The sequence below is a fragment of the Hyalella azteca genome, unplaced genomic scaffold (genome assembly GCF_000764305.2).
Source record: "Hyalella azteca isolate HAZT.00-mixed unplaced genomic scaffold, Hazt_2.0.2 contig442, whole genome shotgun sequence".
Lineage (NCBI taxonomy): Eukaryota > Metazoa > Arthropoda > Malacostraca > Amphipoda > Hyalellidae > Hyalella > Hyalella azteca.
The window spans coordinates 152642-167249 of record NW_025930793.1 but is presented as its reverse complement, the minus strand read 5'-3'; the positions used below and the strand labels follow the sequence as shown (position 1 = coordinate 167249).

Genomic DNA, 14608 nt, shown 5'->3' with positions numbered 1-14608 from the left:
GAACTAATGTGTTAATGTGATGAAACTCATCAACATAAATGATAACAGCGAGTAATAAGGGGAGATAAATTGTTTCCAGAACTAATGTGTTAATGTGATGAAACTCATCAACATGAATGATAACAGCGAGTAATAATTAAGGGGAGATTAATTGTTTCCATAACTAATGTGTTAATCTGATGAAACTCATCAACATAAATGATAACAGCGAGTAATAAGGGGAGATAAATTGTTTCCAGAACTAATGTGTTATTCTGATGAAACTCATCAACATGAATGATATGAACGTCTTTAAAATTAGTTGCTTAGCTAACTCTTAGTACAGAAGTCTATATGAAAGTGAGTAAGCATTTTGCGAGAAGATAAATTTAATTCTTCTGATGGCCGGAGTTAAACACGAAAATTGTAAAAGCTGAAACTGTGACTAATGTTTTACATTATGAAGCGTGTTTCAGTAACTTCAAACTAACGTTAGATTATGTGAGAAATATCAGTCATATCGGATCGTCACATCCACAACTCAATAAGGAGCGTACATAACAATGTGTACATGAGTACACATCGTTCGGTTCACATGATCGTGTTCTCCTTTCCGCGTTGTTTGCAGCCGACCAGTGGGGCCATACTTTCATAAAAAAGATCGTAAGTTCATCAAGTTTAAGTTTAAGAGATTAAGTTCATCAGTAAGTTTAAGTTTAAGAGATCGTAAGTTCATCAGCCAATCATTGACGGCCTTTGAAGCAAAATCCACCAATCATAGACAAGAAAATAGAGCGTAAGTAACTACGTTCACTTAGCGAGTTTTGAAAGTATGGCCCCAGGTCTTTGGGCAACTCTTATTTGACAACAATTGCGTACGATTTCAAAGAAAATAATGTAGCATCAACTATAGGGCAACTTGTTCCTATTATGCAGCGCGCGCCTTCCTATCAACATTTAATTCCAGGAATCTCGGCACAGAGGTACATTTGCCCCCCGACTCACGGTGACCACCCGCAAGGTCAAACTCTCGAAACATGACAAGAAGCTAAATATTGTGTAAAATATGTTAAGAACTTGGAAGCACCGCCATAATAACAAATATAACCATAAATTCTGCAAATCAAACTTCAATCAAAAAGCGTCACATTTAATGGTAATATCAATTACAGATAACGCATTAGTGAATGGATCCAATCGCTTTTCACAATAAAATAATTACAAGCAGAATATATGTTTTTGGTAGCCTTTTTCAGTGAGATATGTATTGTTTTTTCCAGAAGGAAAAAAAGAGGAAATCACCTTATTGTAACTTAACCAAATTTTTCAGCCGATCGAACGAAGTAAAGCAACGAAATGTGCTTCTTTTTCGTGAGTTACTAAGGCTATGAAGGTGTCTCTTCATCGACCTCATGGTTGGCTAAATATCAAGTCTGTATCTCAACTCTGTGTTTGAACTCAAGCACCGAGACACTCGTAAGTACATGATGGCAATTATTAATAACTAGACAATATGATCGTCGAAAGGAATTAATTGTATCTCATTACGTACAATTAAATTAATTAATAACTAGACAATATTATCTATCAATAAGGATTAGAAATATCATGCGCAATAACACCTATTTTATTGCGCACGCATGCATTTTCTTGGAGGTAATACAACAAACAGTTCTCAATAAGCTCCTTATGCTCTATACAGGGAAACTCAATGGAAATGCCTCATGCAGCAACGTAAATGAACAGCAAAAAAGTACAAAATAATAGTTATAAGTTGATGGAAAACTGTAGGAACTCAAGGAACTTGTGTGCATTCTTATAAAAATATTATAGATGGCCAATGCTCAGATTAAAATTAATAAGGAAACACACTACTAACGCGACATACACAACAATTTCTTGTAACTCAATAGATGATGCATACATGGTTGTTGCAAGGTATGTTCGGCACGGCTGAACACGATAATGTAGCGGAGAATTCCCCGCTAACGACGCACCATAACAACTGAGAAGCACCTTACGTGTTAACTCCACACCCCGCTCAACTTCTCACCTCATAAACCCGTTCAAGTTCTCACCACAAACACCAGAGCAAGTTGATGTTTGCCACCGAGCGCCATTATAACCAGACCGAGAACGTTCATCATGACCGCGCATTCTTATAAAGCTTGAAGCGCCAGTTGACGGCACTCAGCCCAGGGCAAGTCGCAAGTTCAATCTTGACATCTACATCAGATTTTGCTGAGGCCATGTTTGTCTTCATGATGTGCTCTGCATGATGCGGGTGGGTGCTCTGCAGAGCAGTGGTGCTCTGCAGCACAGAGCAGAGCAGTGGTGCTCTGCAGCACAGAGCAGAGCAGTAGTGCTCTGCAGCACAGAGCAGAGCAGTGGTGCTCTGCAGCACAGAGCAGAGCAGCGGTGCTCTACAGCAAATGGCAGAGTTTTATGCAAAGCACCACTGCACAGAGCAGAGCGGTAAAGCGCAGCTGGAGCCGTTCACTGCCATCGCTCCGGAAAAAAGTGCAAGCCAGCAGCATTCCACTGACACCAGCAGTCCACTGACACCAGCAGTCACTAATAAGCCACTGGCAGTTCACTAGCAGATTGATAAGGCAAGAACATTATTTTTTTCGACAGGGCAGTATTTCAGTTCGACAATATCCCATCGTTTCATAGAGTGATAGAGACACCCCATAGCAAATTCATAGGACGCTCGTTCTAATCCCATTTCTCGTGAAACTCGAGCGCATGGAACCGCAATGCGTATAAATATATTGAAGCCTTAATTAAGCAGGTAATCTTACGGCTGCGATGATGTGGCCGATACCCTGACATTGGGCCCACCTAAAGTTCTTTAGATGCAAAGGGAAATGACAGACGAGGGCTCTAGTATTCTGACTAACATGATATACGAGTCAAGACTCTATTAGACGCAAATATTGCACTAAGGCGAAAAACATACAATGTAACATGGACAGGTTAACGAGCTCAATCATCCGAAAATCCGCACACAAGTTGCTTGCAAAGTTAATGAAAAATTAATGATTATAAGATTTTCTGGCCGTAAAAAAGAGAAACGGGGGGTTGTCGCTACAAGAACCCAGACGGCGACATGAACAGGTCACAGAGTGAAGGTCGATACAGCGCCAACTCGGTGTGATACCCAAGAGGCTGTGTGATACCTACGAGGCTGTGTGATACCTACGAGGCTGTGTGATACCTAAGAGGCTGTGTGATACCTACGAGGCTGTGTGATACCTAAGAGGCTGTGTGATACCTAAGAGGCTGTGTGATACCTAAGAGGCTGTGTGATACCTAAGAGGCTGTGTGAAACCTAAGAGGCTGTGTGATACCTAAGAGGCTGTGTGATACCTACGAGGCTGTGTGATACCCAAGAGGCTGTGTGATACCTACGAGGCTGTGTGATACCTACGAGGCTGTGTGATACCTAAGAGGCGGTGTGATACCTACGAGGCTGTGTAATACCCAAGAGGCTGTGTGATACCTAAGAGGCTGTGTGATACCTAAGAGGGTGTGTAATACCTAAGAGGCTGTGTGATACCTAAGAGGCTGTGTGATACCTAAGAGGCTGTGTGATACCTAAGAGGCTGTGTGATACCCAAGAGGCTGTGTGACACCCAAGAGGCTGTGTGATACCTAAGAGGCTGTGTGATACCTAAGAGGCTGTGTGATACCTACGAGGCTGTGTGACACCCAAGAGGCTGTGTGATACCTACGAGGCTGTGTGATACCTAAGAGGCTGTGTGACACGGTACCTAAGAGGCTGTGTGAAACGTAAGAGGCCAACGCTCGGGCCGTAGGAAGTCTTGCCTTCGCCTAAGACGTAATGTCGGCAATGCAAGCCAACCCTTTGATCAGAGAACGATCTGGTCTCACAAGCATCCGCGGTATAAAGAAGAATACGTGAATTAGTTCAGTTAGTTCTGCTTTCTAAATACTGACTTTCTTTTATCAAAACTTGAACTGTAATCCGTGCAGATTAATTCAGCATGTGAGTATTTTCCTAGCAGCAGTGAAGTACACTGCAACATTTAGAATTTGGGTTTGGTGGAGAATGAACCTCGACACTCGTATTTAACCAATCACATATATTCACACATCCTCACAAACGGCCTAAAATACATTAATGTTTAAAAAGGTGGCATAAGCTAGAGGGCAAATCAACCTTTGGGAATAATATTCCATTGTGCTCATTTTATGTGTGAAAATTAGTTCTCTACACACCACAAGGGACTACCATAGAGAACTACCCACGATGACTCAGCAAGAACGAGAAGTCCCAGCAAGCATGCGGCGCTGCTGCACCCAGAGCTTCACATCCGCCTCCCCTCCCTTATTTGAGGAACTTTCTAGCCCCCATCGCACGAACCCCTCGTCTTGGTTTCACTTTCTTCCCAACAAAGGGTATCGCTCGAGCCCTTGCGTGTCCACGCACACACTACGCATCTTGTTCTCAGCGACAGATCGCAAGCAGCCAGTCAGTCTGGACTAGCTTTGTTCTGACTCGAACATCAGGCCACGGAAGCGCGGCCATCACAACAATGAATCAATTGGTATCACCATCAATGAATCAATTGGTATCACCAACAATGAATCAATTGGTATCACCAACAATGAATCAATTGGCATCACCAACAATGAATCAATTGGCATAACCAACAATGAATCAATTTGTATCACCAACAATGAGTCAATTGGCATCACCTCCGTTCTTTTGATCCTGTATCAGTTTTGTGTCAACTAAAATCGAAATCTCATTCAATTGCCAAAATAGATTGAACATCTAATAAACAAATGGCGCGCTTGATAGCCAGCAAAAATGCCAACAACTAAGCGAGGCTGTAGCCCTCAAAACTATCTGAACCGAATTCCATAGTTTAGTCCTAAAAACAAAAGAAGTCAGAGTAATGAGAAAGAAAATAAAAAATTTCACAAATGAAAATGTTGGTGTCACAAGCTGCATATATCACATACAACTTTACATACCAGAAGTTCGAATAGAAAATGTGAATCAAATTTTTATTTAACAAATACCCATCCTTCACAGAATGATGATCGAGTGCAATGCAGCTCAATAGGCAGAATGGCACTCGAATGTTGCGATAAAAATACACTGGCACCGCAGTCACTGAGCACAGGGCGTCTGAGCACAGGACGCCTGAACACACAGGGCGCCTGAACACAGGACGCCTGAACACACAGGGCGCCTGAGCACAGGAAGCCTGAGCACAGGACGCCTGAACACAGGACGCCTGAACACAGGACGCCTGAACACAGGACGCCTGAACACAGGACGCCTGAACACAGGACGCCTGAACACAGGACGCCTGAACACAGGACGACTGAGCACAGGACGCCTGAGCACAGGACGCCTGAGCTTCACTCCGTGGAGCCGGCGTGAGCAGCCAAGACGTAAACGTTCATGATTATTATCAGTACACCTGTAACGCAATCGGCTAAACTGGCAAATAGAACTACAAAAAACACTCAAAAGTCCTTCACATAGGATGAGATGACTCGCAAAACAATAAATGACTTTGGATTCGAACGGACCACATTACTCAGAGTTCAGTGACCCAAATACGCACGTAGCGTCACGAAGATGGCATGGTTACTGCCAAATGGAGGCAATCACGAGACGAGTTATCTACACAGCATCGATCAAATAAAATTGAGATTTCATCTTACTTTAGTAACTGCGAGAGTGCTGATCACTTGGCACGAAATATTAACAACAAAAATATCAATTGAACTGAAATAACGGAACGACTTGTTCCAGGCCGGTAATAATAAATAATAGTTGCAGTATAAATTTAGTAATAGTTGCAAAATTCATGTCGTTTTCAATGGACGAACAGAATAGTTTGCTACTCACCATACTCGATGAAGTCAGACACAGTCTTCTCCCTCCTCATGGACGAGTTGAGGCACTCGTCGTGTAGCACAATAAGGACATCAAGCAGCGTCTCCAAGCTATAGCACTGACCAGGGTTCAGCAGCGGGCCACCGAGAAAAAGCTCTTCAAGGCGCTTGAGCCTCATCTCTGCTGAAAGGGCGTCGCCGGCATCGTCCAGCATAGCCACTTCACCACACGATGTGCCGTTCATCTTTACGCTCAGCTCGCGCTGGCCAGTCTTGTTGTCATCGGCCACATCGACTTGCGCCTGATGCGTCGCGTTGGTACCAGGCTCGTCCATGACAATCTCGCTAACAAGGGCACTTCAAATAGGACTGGGGTGACGTTCAACCCGGCGCTGCTGCCGTGAGTGGGTACGGTGGTAGAAAATAACAAGAATGGCTGCGGTGACAGGCTTGAAGTGCCAGAGGGGAAGAGGAATGAAGGGAGAGGAGGGTAGTGGAGTTAGCAAGCAACGGCACCAATGCTATATCGGTCCCTCGCATACCAGAGAGCACATGCCTGCCATGGCGCCGCTGTTGCGTGCAACCTCCCGCCCCGCAACACACACGTTGATATTGGACGATGATATCGTGTGTGTTGTTGTGGTGATTAAATGATGTTGTGGTCGTAACGATGATGTTGTGGTCGTAAGTATTAAATTAACACACTGATATTCACTTAACACTTGTATCACTGCAGTGGAAATAAGCTAGCCTACACAGGCACTTTGCACCAAGTTGCAATAACTAACAAACTAGAATAGAACTCGTATAAAAATCTTAGGCACGGGGATGTACAAAACTAGAAATTAGACACCTCGAGATTGAATTAAAAAGAGATTAAGTACACTAATACCTCAGCCTTGAGAGATAAAATATTGAACTTCAAGTTTTGAAACTGTGAGCTATAAGTATATCTGTACACGGCCATCACTTCTGAACACTCTCGGCCTACGGGATTGGCGAGGCCCTCACTCAAATGTGGGGCTTCATCCTGCAACAGAGAAAACATTTCGTCAGCAAATCAATCTATGATTTCCAACTAATATAAATACAATATAAACTTACCAGCTTCAAGAAATTTAGGTTGGAAATATATTATTGACGCTTTAAAATATTATTTAGTAAAGGCAATCAAAGTTGATGTAATTTACTCCTTGGAGCAATATTGATTACAGTAGCAAATAAGGTACCTGTTAAAAATACCCATGCAATATTAAAATTGTTATTTAAATGTATAAACGTCACAAATTTAGTGACAAGTTTAATTTATGACAACTTCGTACCTATTATGATGAACTTTAACAAAAATTTCAGCGACATTAATTAATTTTTCTGCAGCATTTAAAGCATGCAGCTTTAAATGCTCTTATGCTTAATGAAGCATAAAGGGGACTGAATGGGACCAACATGAATAATGAAATCCAATCAACAGGTAAGCAGATGTGGAAAAAATTTTGCTTATCACTGAAATATTTTAGCTACACAATCACATATTTTTGTTCACCTACATTCATTGACAATAATATAACTTGACTAATGGAAATTTTGCAGCACTGGATATTTGTTGGCAGCTCAATTCATAGCTTTAAAAGAAGATATTTTCAGCTATGGCTGCTTAATTAGTACTATTTCAATATTTTACATTCAATTCTCCTTAGTCAATAATGTCAGAAAGCAATGAAATGTTCCAAAACAATTTTATCATTTCAGTGCATTTTTAAAGCACCACCTTTATATATAATATGAGGCAGTTGATCCAATTCATTTTATCACTGCAGTATGGAATTCTCAAGTATATTGTTAAATGTTCAATACCAATAAAGCTTAGTCACTAGGTTAATTCACAATATTTCAGCTGAGTTCAAGAGACATCATCCCATTTCCAGTTTTTTTGCAGTAATTGTCTACCTACCTACCCATACATCATTTACATACCCCCTCCCAAATTAAACACTGTCGTTAACACACAAGTTGACGCCTTAATTAAAGTCAATGCCTCCAATAGAAACATGACACCTTATCAAAGTAATTTAGTAAGGCTTTCTAGTAACATTAGAACTGCTTGAACATTACAATTTCCTAAATCACCATTCATAATATTGTGTTATTTGTTGGATTATACCAGTTTAGGTGCACATTCTTATTGGGGGCAAACTTTTAGAAGATACCTATTATTGGTATGGTATGTTATGCATGAAAAAAAAAATATACAGTAGAACTTTGCTTAACAACAATTATCCATTCCAGAAAGGCTGACTGAAATGTTTGCTAACCAAAATAATTTCCCCAATAAGAAACTGGAAATAGAAATAATTGGTTCCCAGCCCTTCCTGACTTGCATAGGTATATCTGGAAGATACTGACTACGTAGGTAGGTATAATTTTAAATGAGAACAGTTATGAATGGGGCTAAATGAACATAAAACAACAAAGAAAGTATGTAAACATGAGAAAACATCAAGTAAACATAAATAGACACCATTTTAACCATGATGATTTTTTATTTTAACCATGATTTTAAAGAAAACACCATTTTGACCATGATGTGATAGCATAACTGGATGGAGTGGTTGGGAGGTAAAGGAGGAATTATTGATCCTTGGAGGAAGAATCACCCTCCAAGAAAACACCAGGAACTGTAACCTTGGGGATTCATCTTCTCTGTCGCTTTGTGGTTAAACAAAAAACTTATCCAGTGTCTGTTGTATCTGCCTATTGGTCAAACTTTTTGATAATATGACATAAAAAATTACGCTCCAAAGGCCTATCACACTACTATGTGTCACTCTTAATCTTCTTCGGAGGCATGACAGAGTTACGGTATATACCTAGTTAATCAAATAAAGCACAAAATCACTACATGTATATAAGATGGATGTGAATAGATAAAGATTACAACATCTGATTAAAGCTGAGTCTTTTGCAGGATTGAACGTCATTTTGTTTTGGATACTGCCATACTGGATTAAACCGGGTTCACACCACACTGCCAGGTATGTGCCTGGAATATGCCAGTCACAGTACAGTTCAATATTATTTAATACATTCCATAAAAGCATTCAAACCAGCCTTGCAAGGCACCTGCCATGCCCGTGGTGTGAATGCTTCTATTTTAATGCATTAAAGAATATTGGACTAAGGAGGGACTGGCAAATGCCTGGCACATGCCCATCAGTATGGTGTTAACCTGGCTTCATGTGCTCGATCATGAAGAATTTGTTCATTGCTAACTAAAATTGTTCGTTAACAGAGATAAATTTGCATCAAATACTTTGTCCAACAGGTTTTTTTTTTTGACCAAGGACTCTGCTAACCAAGGTTCTAGTGAAGTTTTTATTAGTGGAAATTAAGGAATAATCAGAATTATTAAGCATTTTAAATTTGAAGGAGACTGTACTGCATTCTAGTCACATGCATTTCATCTGCGATTACTTCACAGTTGGCAACAGTATGAAAAAATTCTCAGGATATATCCATATTTCATATTGATGCAGAATTACTGCAGTATTATATCATATTAAACTAGCTCCAATGTCTACCCAATGAATCAGTATCACTGCCAGAGCTTTTCTCCTGGTAGTGACAGCAATGCCAGAGTATTGATATGAAGGATGCTGGCAGAGGTGGGGGTGTTGGGTGTGAGGGGGGGATGTGTTTGAGGGTGGAGTGCTGGGTGTGGATGTGTGTGTGATGGAAGCAGAGGTGGAGACAGGTGGGTGAGGATGGACATGGATACAGGGGGGAATGAGGGGAGGGAAGATGAGTGCTGTTAACAAGATGTGGGTGTGAAAGAAACTGTGGTGTGCATGATGGTGGAAAACAAAAGGTATTTAAAAGAGAAAAATGGGTCATTATGATGGGGATTATGAACGAAAAGGTGAAGGTGATGGTGTGATGATGAGCACAGGATGCCTGAGAGAACAGGTGAGCACAGAAGGTGAGCACAGGACATCTACAAGAGAACAGGTGAGGAGTGGAACGCACTGATTGTGTTTTCTTTAAAGAGAGCAGCTGTAGTAACTGTGTCACTGACAAAGTGTAAGAAGTTATTTGTATAACTATAGCATGTGAATTTTAAGAGATGCCTAGAGGAGGATGACATGAATGTGTTTTGATGAAAAAAAATAATGAATAGATTACTAACCATATCTAAAGTAACTTAATACTTTAGTTCTGGTGAATGATGCATGTTTATTAAATAGTGATGAGCTTTCCAGAAGTCTCAAAGAGCACTGGTATTATTGCAGATTAACTACATCCAAAAAAAAGGGTGTTTTTTTTTAATTATATGTTTTTTGGGGTGTAGATTACGAATCTGAAATCCATTTTTGGCGGTCGGCATCGGAAAACCGATTTTTTTCCGACCCAAAATGTAACCCCCATGTTAGTAAGTCGCGAAAAAAATCGGTTTTCCGATGCCGACCGCCAAAAATGGATTTCAGATTCGTAATCTACACCCCAAAAAACATATAATTAAAAAAAAAAAACACCCTTTTTTTTGGATGTAGTTAATCTGCAATAATACCAGAGCACTTCAAGCAGCATTCATCAGTTTCAGTAGATAAGATATGAACACTGAAAGACAAGGATCAACACAATGGTCTATGAAGCAAGCATCCAACTTAAACAATGCTAACACTCGTTAAGACATTCATTAAAAGAAAAATTAATCTAACCAAAGAGAAAACAGGTACTTGATGAACTCTGTGATGTTTAAGCAGGAATAAAATTTTTGTTTATATTCAAGGCAGCAAATTTAAGTAGGGTTGATCAGTGGTTGGGTATACTTCAAAGTGCAGCAAAAGCGTGTGCAAGTAAGTACAAAGTATGACGAGAAGTGTGGAAGAGTGTTGCAGCTCCAATTATTATGTATAGACTGGGTGTATTAGAGTACCTATAGTGATGGTGATTGGTGATTGAGACTAAAAGTGATCCAGAATAGAGCTTCAAGATTGACAGTAGAAGCCCCCAGGTGAAGTGTGGGGAAAGCCCTGAGAGGGGACTTAGACACTCATAATAGACAGAGTAGGTACTTTTGAAGAGAGAAAAATGATAAGTTCTGAGATACAAATTGGGACTGGGATAAATGTTGGGCTCATGACATAGATATGTCTATGTTTGAAACATAATGGTTAAGAAGTGAACACATAGGTATTGCGTGATTGAGGTCTGCATTTTAAGGAATCCCAGTTAAGGTCCACAAGAAGACAAGCAAGAATTCTAAGATACCAGCATCAAGCTTTAACAACAATAAAATATAGAACAAAATCTTGAAATAGATCAGCAAGTTAGAAATTTAACTGATTTCTCCATCTTGGGTTATGTCCAATTTTTTTTATTTTTAATTGATATTCAAGTCCAATTTTTTTCCAGACTTAGTGTCAGAATATTTATGACACCTGATAGAAAACAAATCCAGAAAAAAATATAACTCAGTACTCACTGCAGTGAGTGACAGAGAGCGCATTTTCTCATCAACGAAAACTTGAGATCATGGACAGACAGACAGACGGACATGGCAAGCAAAAGAGCATTTTTTCCATATATGAGAAAATGCGCTAAAAAGGGACTATTATTATTTTCAATTATTTTTTATTTCTAGAAAAATAGCTAAGCTATTTTGATGTAACCACAGATCCTTAAAAAGCTAGTTTATGAAGATCTTTCATGTCAAGAGACAGGCAGCCAAATGTATTTTCTTTTATGTCTGCGAAACTGCAGAAATGTTTAGCTTTCCTGTAATTATTGGAGCCCTTGAGCTTCCTGGCTCCTGCTAGATGAAAGGTATACAAAAATGCTAATTCACCTAACAGAAACATTGGGCAGAAAATACAGTAAATAGGCCTGGTACAAAAACTCTAGTGAATCTGACCAATTCCACCTACTCCTATTGCCTTTTATTTATTTCTTGTATAAAAAAAGGAAAAGTGCCCTTTTCAAAAGTAATTTTATAAAATCACCTCCAAAATTATGGGGTTCCTACTGTCAATTTAAGGAAAATTCTGCCTTAAATTCATAATTGGCTACTTTGGAGCTAAATGATTCCAGTACCAAGTAAATTCTTGCAAATTAGAGAGAAATCATGCTTGTGGTAAATTTTGCATTCCAGTACCAAGTAAATTCTTGCAAATTAGAGAGAAATCATGCTTGTGGTAAATTTTGCATATTTTCACAACTTCTAGCCTCTTGCCAATTTATTTCATGAAAATAAAGAAAAACTGTATATCTACTTTCACTTCCAATTTTCCATATTTGCCTGTGAAATGAGTTTTAATCCAAATTTTTTGGGAAATTTAGCCAATGGCCCTGATATTCAAGAATGGGTATGAACTGAAGTAGGACTAGAAAATTTCCAATCTTCTACATCTACAGTATATTTATGCATTAAAAATTCTAAATAGCTATCTAGTATTATCTACCATAAGTATTAATAATTGCATCAAATATCAATGATTGATACAAGATCAGGTTCCCCGTTCCTGCCTTCCTGGATAAATAAAATAAAATTAAATTGCTAATTAACATCAAAATAAACAGTAATCATAACAATAAAAGGTTAATAATGCCAAGAACAACCAAAGTAAGGTTCATTCCCGACTTTCCCGTTCAGTGTGCAGGCTGTGCTCAACGGCCTCACCTCTCAGGCCGGCTTGGCCGGAGACAACTGAAGTTAACTTAACTAGCTAGCCTACTTAGTTTAGTTAGACTAGAGTTATATCGGAAAATCGAATTCGATACATCGTCATTCATCAATAAGTCACAATGAGATAAACTTTAAAATAAAGTACATAGATAAAAGGCAAACAAATTTCTCACAAGCTTTTGTCTAGTTTATATGTAACCGTTCAATATTCGGAGCCGAGTTGAATTGCCGTAGTTAGGCTAATTGATTTCATCAAGTTTTGCGATCGCCAAGTAACGATTGCTACAAGCACAAGCGATTGAAAATCAATTTTGTCAACATACAAACTAGCTTCAAGTAATTGATGAATAAATGTACGCACCGAAAGGAACACAATTGCACTTACTTAAACAGAAATTTCACATACGACGACGTCAAATTGGCAAGAAACTACACGCGTCAAATCACATATCCACACCCCAACCCGGCACGCTAAATACTAAAAGAAACTTGGGCAAATGGCAATGACTGCGAAAATAAACGTCATGAAGCGAAAGTGCAGAGTGAAACGCTATAGAGGAGTTGACTCGTAAAAGAATTCACTGCCTCAATTTCCAAACATTGTTTATACAAGTTTTTCCTCAAAATTTTGGAAACAGTTTCGATTATAATTCGATTGCATATGCCTTACTCATATAATTTTTAGGGGGTAGTTTTACGCAGTCACATTTTATTACAACCAGTTCGTTCATTAAATGTAGGAGGTGTTCAACAAAAATGAGATTGTGGCTTATTTCGGAGAAGCTTTGATGAAAACCACATGAATATCAATAATTCTTCACTGTAAGTGCTAATTAATGGCATAAAGTAAATACCAATTATTTAATCACAATTTCACTGAAGAAACGAAGTAGCAGCATGTTGCATGTCGTATTTGTCAATACAATCTGAAAAAACTACTTTAAAAGTATATCATCGTTTAAAAATTAATTAAACAAATCTGTTTTAATTTGCTTTAAATACGCTTATAAATTTTCAGGACTTATGGTTTCATATCAGCTACCTTGGTCCAGCACATACTGCACAGATGGATTGGACGAGGAAAACATTAGTGAAATAGAATGTAAAAGAAAGAAAACTAATGTATTTTTGAAAAGCATAATTTAATTTTTATATATTGCGCTGTTTGAGTGGGCCAGACATAAGAAAGGTGGATTTGTGATTTTAGTTAATACAAGCAAAATTAAGACAGTTTGTGAATCCTTTGGGTTTGGGATCTTAGCTAAAGACTTTTTTAGATCTGCGAGATGACTAGGTTCTTCAAACAGCAAGACCGGAGCCTTGAGTTGCGGGTTCAGAACCTCAGCAAGTTGGTAGAATATTGTGCTACGTCTTAACTAGGCGACGGGCTATCAATATTACTCTAACGAATCTGCATACTTCCGAACTCGTCCTTGGAATTTTTATTCGCATTAACAAGATATAAGTGAACCTGGTCCACCTATTGTTCTAGGTTGGGGTGCGTGTTTAATTAAGGCCAGTGCCGTCCAACTTCATAATTACTTCATAATTACTTCCGTGGGTCAACATGCCTGAGAACAAAGCAGGCTATTCATATTTTCAATCAATTTGGCGCTAAAAGTCATTGGAACCGTCAATTGGCAGTAAAACCATACTTATTGGGCCCTAGGTAATGGTTTTGTGTATGGGCGGTTAAGAAATGTCCTGTGGAATTGTCGCTGAGAGGCATTTGAAGTAAAACTCTCATGCAACATACTTTCTTTTATTAAGAATCCAAGTTTTCAAGTCTGACCTATCTTGATCCGTGCGTAGTTCTTTGACATGAAATTCATCGAATAGAATTGAAATAATTTCATGTCCTGAGGCAGACTGGCAAATGCCATACTTAATTAAATACAAGATTGTCAAAACACCGTAGCAGAATTGGGATGCCAACTACATTTGTTTTCTTGATCACTGAAAAGGCCTACCGGTAGTACTAGGTGCACTTCAGCACCCGGTATCTTTTGTAAAACTTTGTTTCGACTGAGTGTCAGATGAACTCTGCTGTAGCGTGTTCTCAAG

At 39.2% G+C, this 14608-nt stretch overlaps 1 protein-coding gene across 1 annotated transcript; it reads right to left on the bottom strand.

The window, feature by feature from the left end:
• Positions 1-5867: 5867 nt before the first annotated feature.
• Positions 5868-13005, bottom strand: LOC108679294 (serine/threonine-protein kinase MRCK alpha-like). The gene is made up of 2 exons (XM_018167892.2): positions 12930-13005; positions 5868-6892 (listed from the first exon to the last, which is right to left on the bottom strand). Exon 2 carries the CDS (start codon positions 6195-6197, stop codon positions 5868-5870), a length of 330 nt encoding a protein of 109 aa, XP_018023381.1. The 5' UTR covers positions 6198-6892; positions 12930-13005.
• Between the last annotated feature and the right edge of the window lie 1603 nt (positions 13006-14608).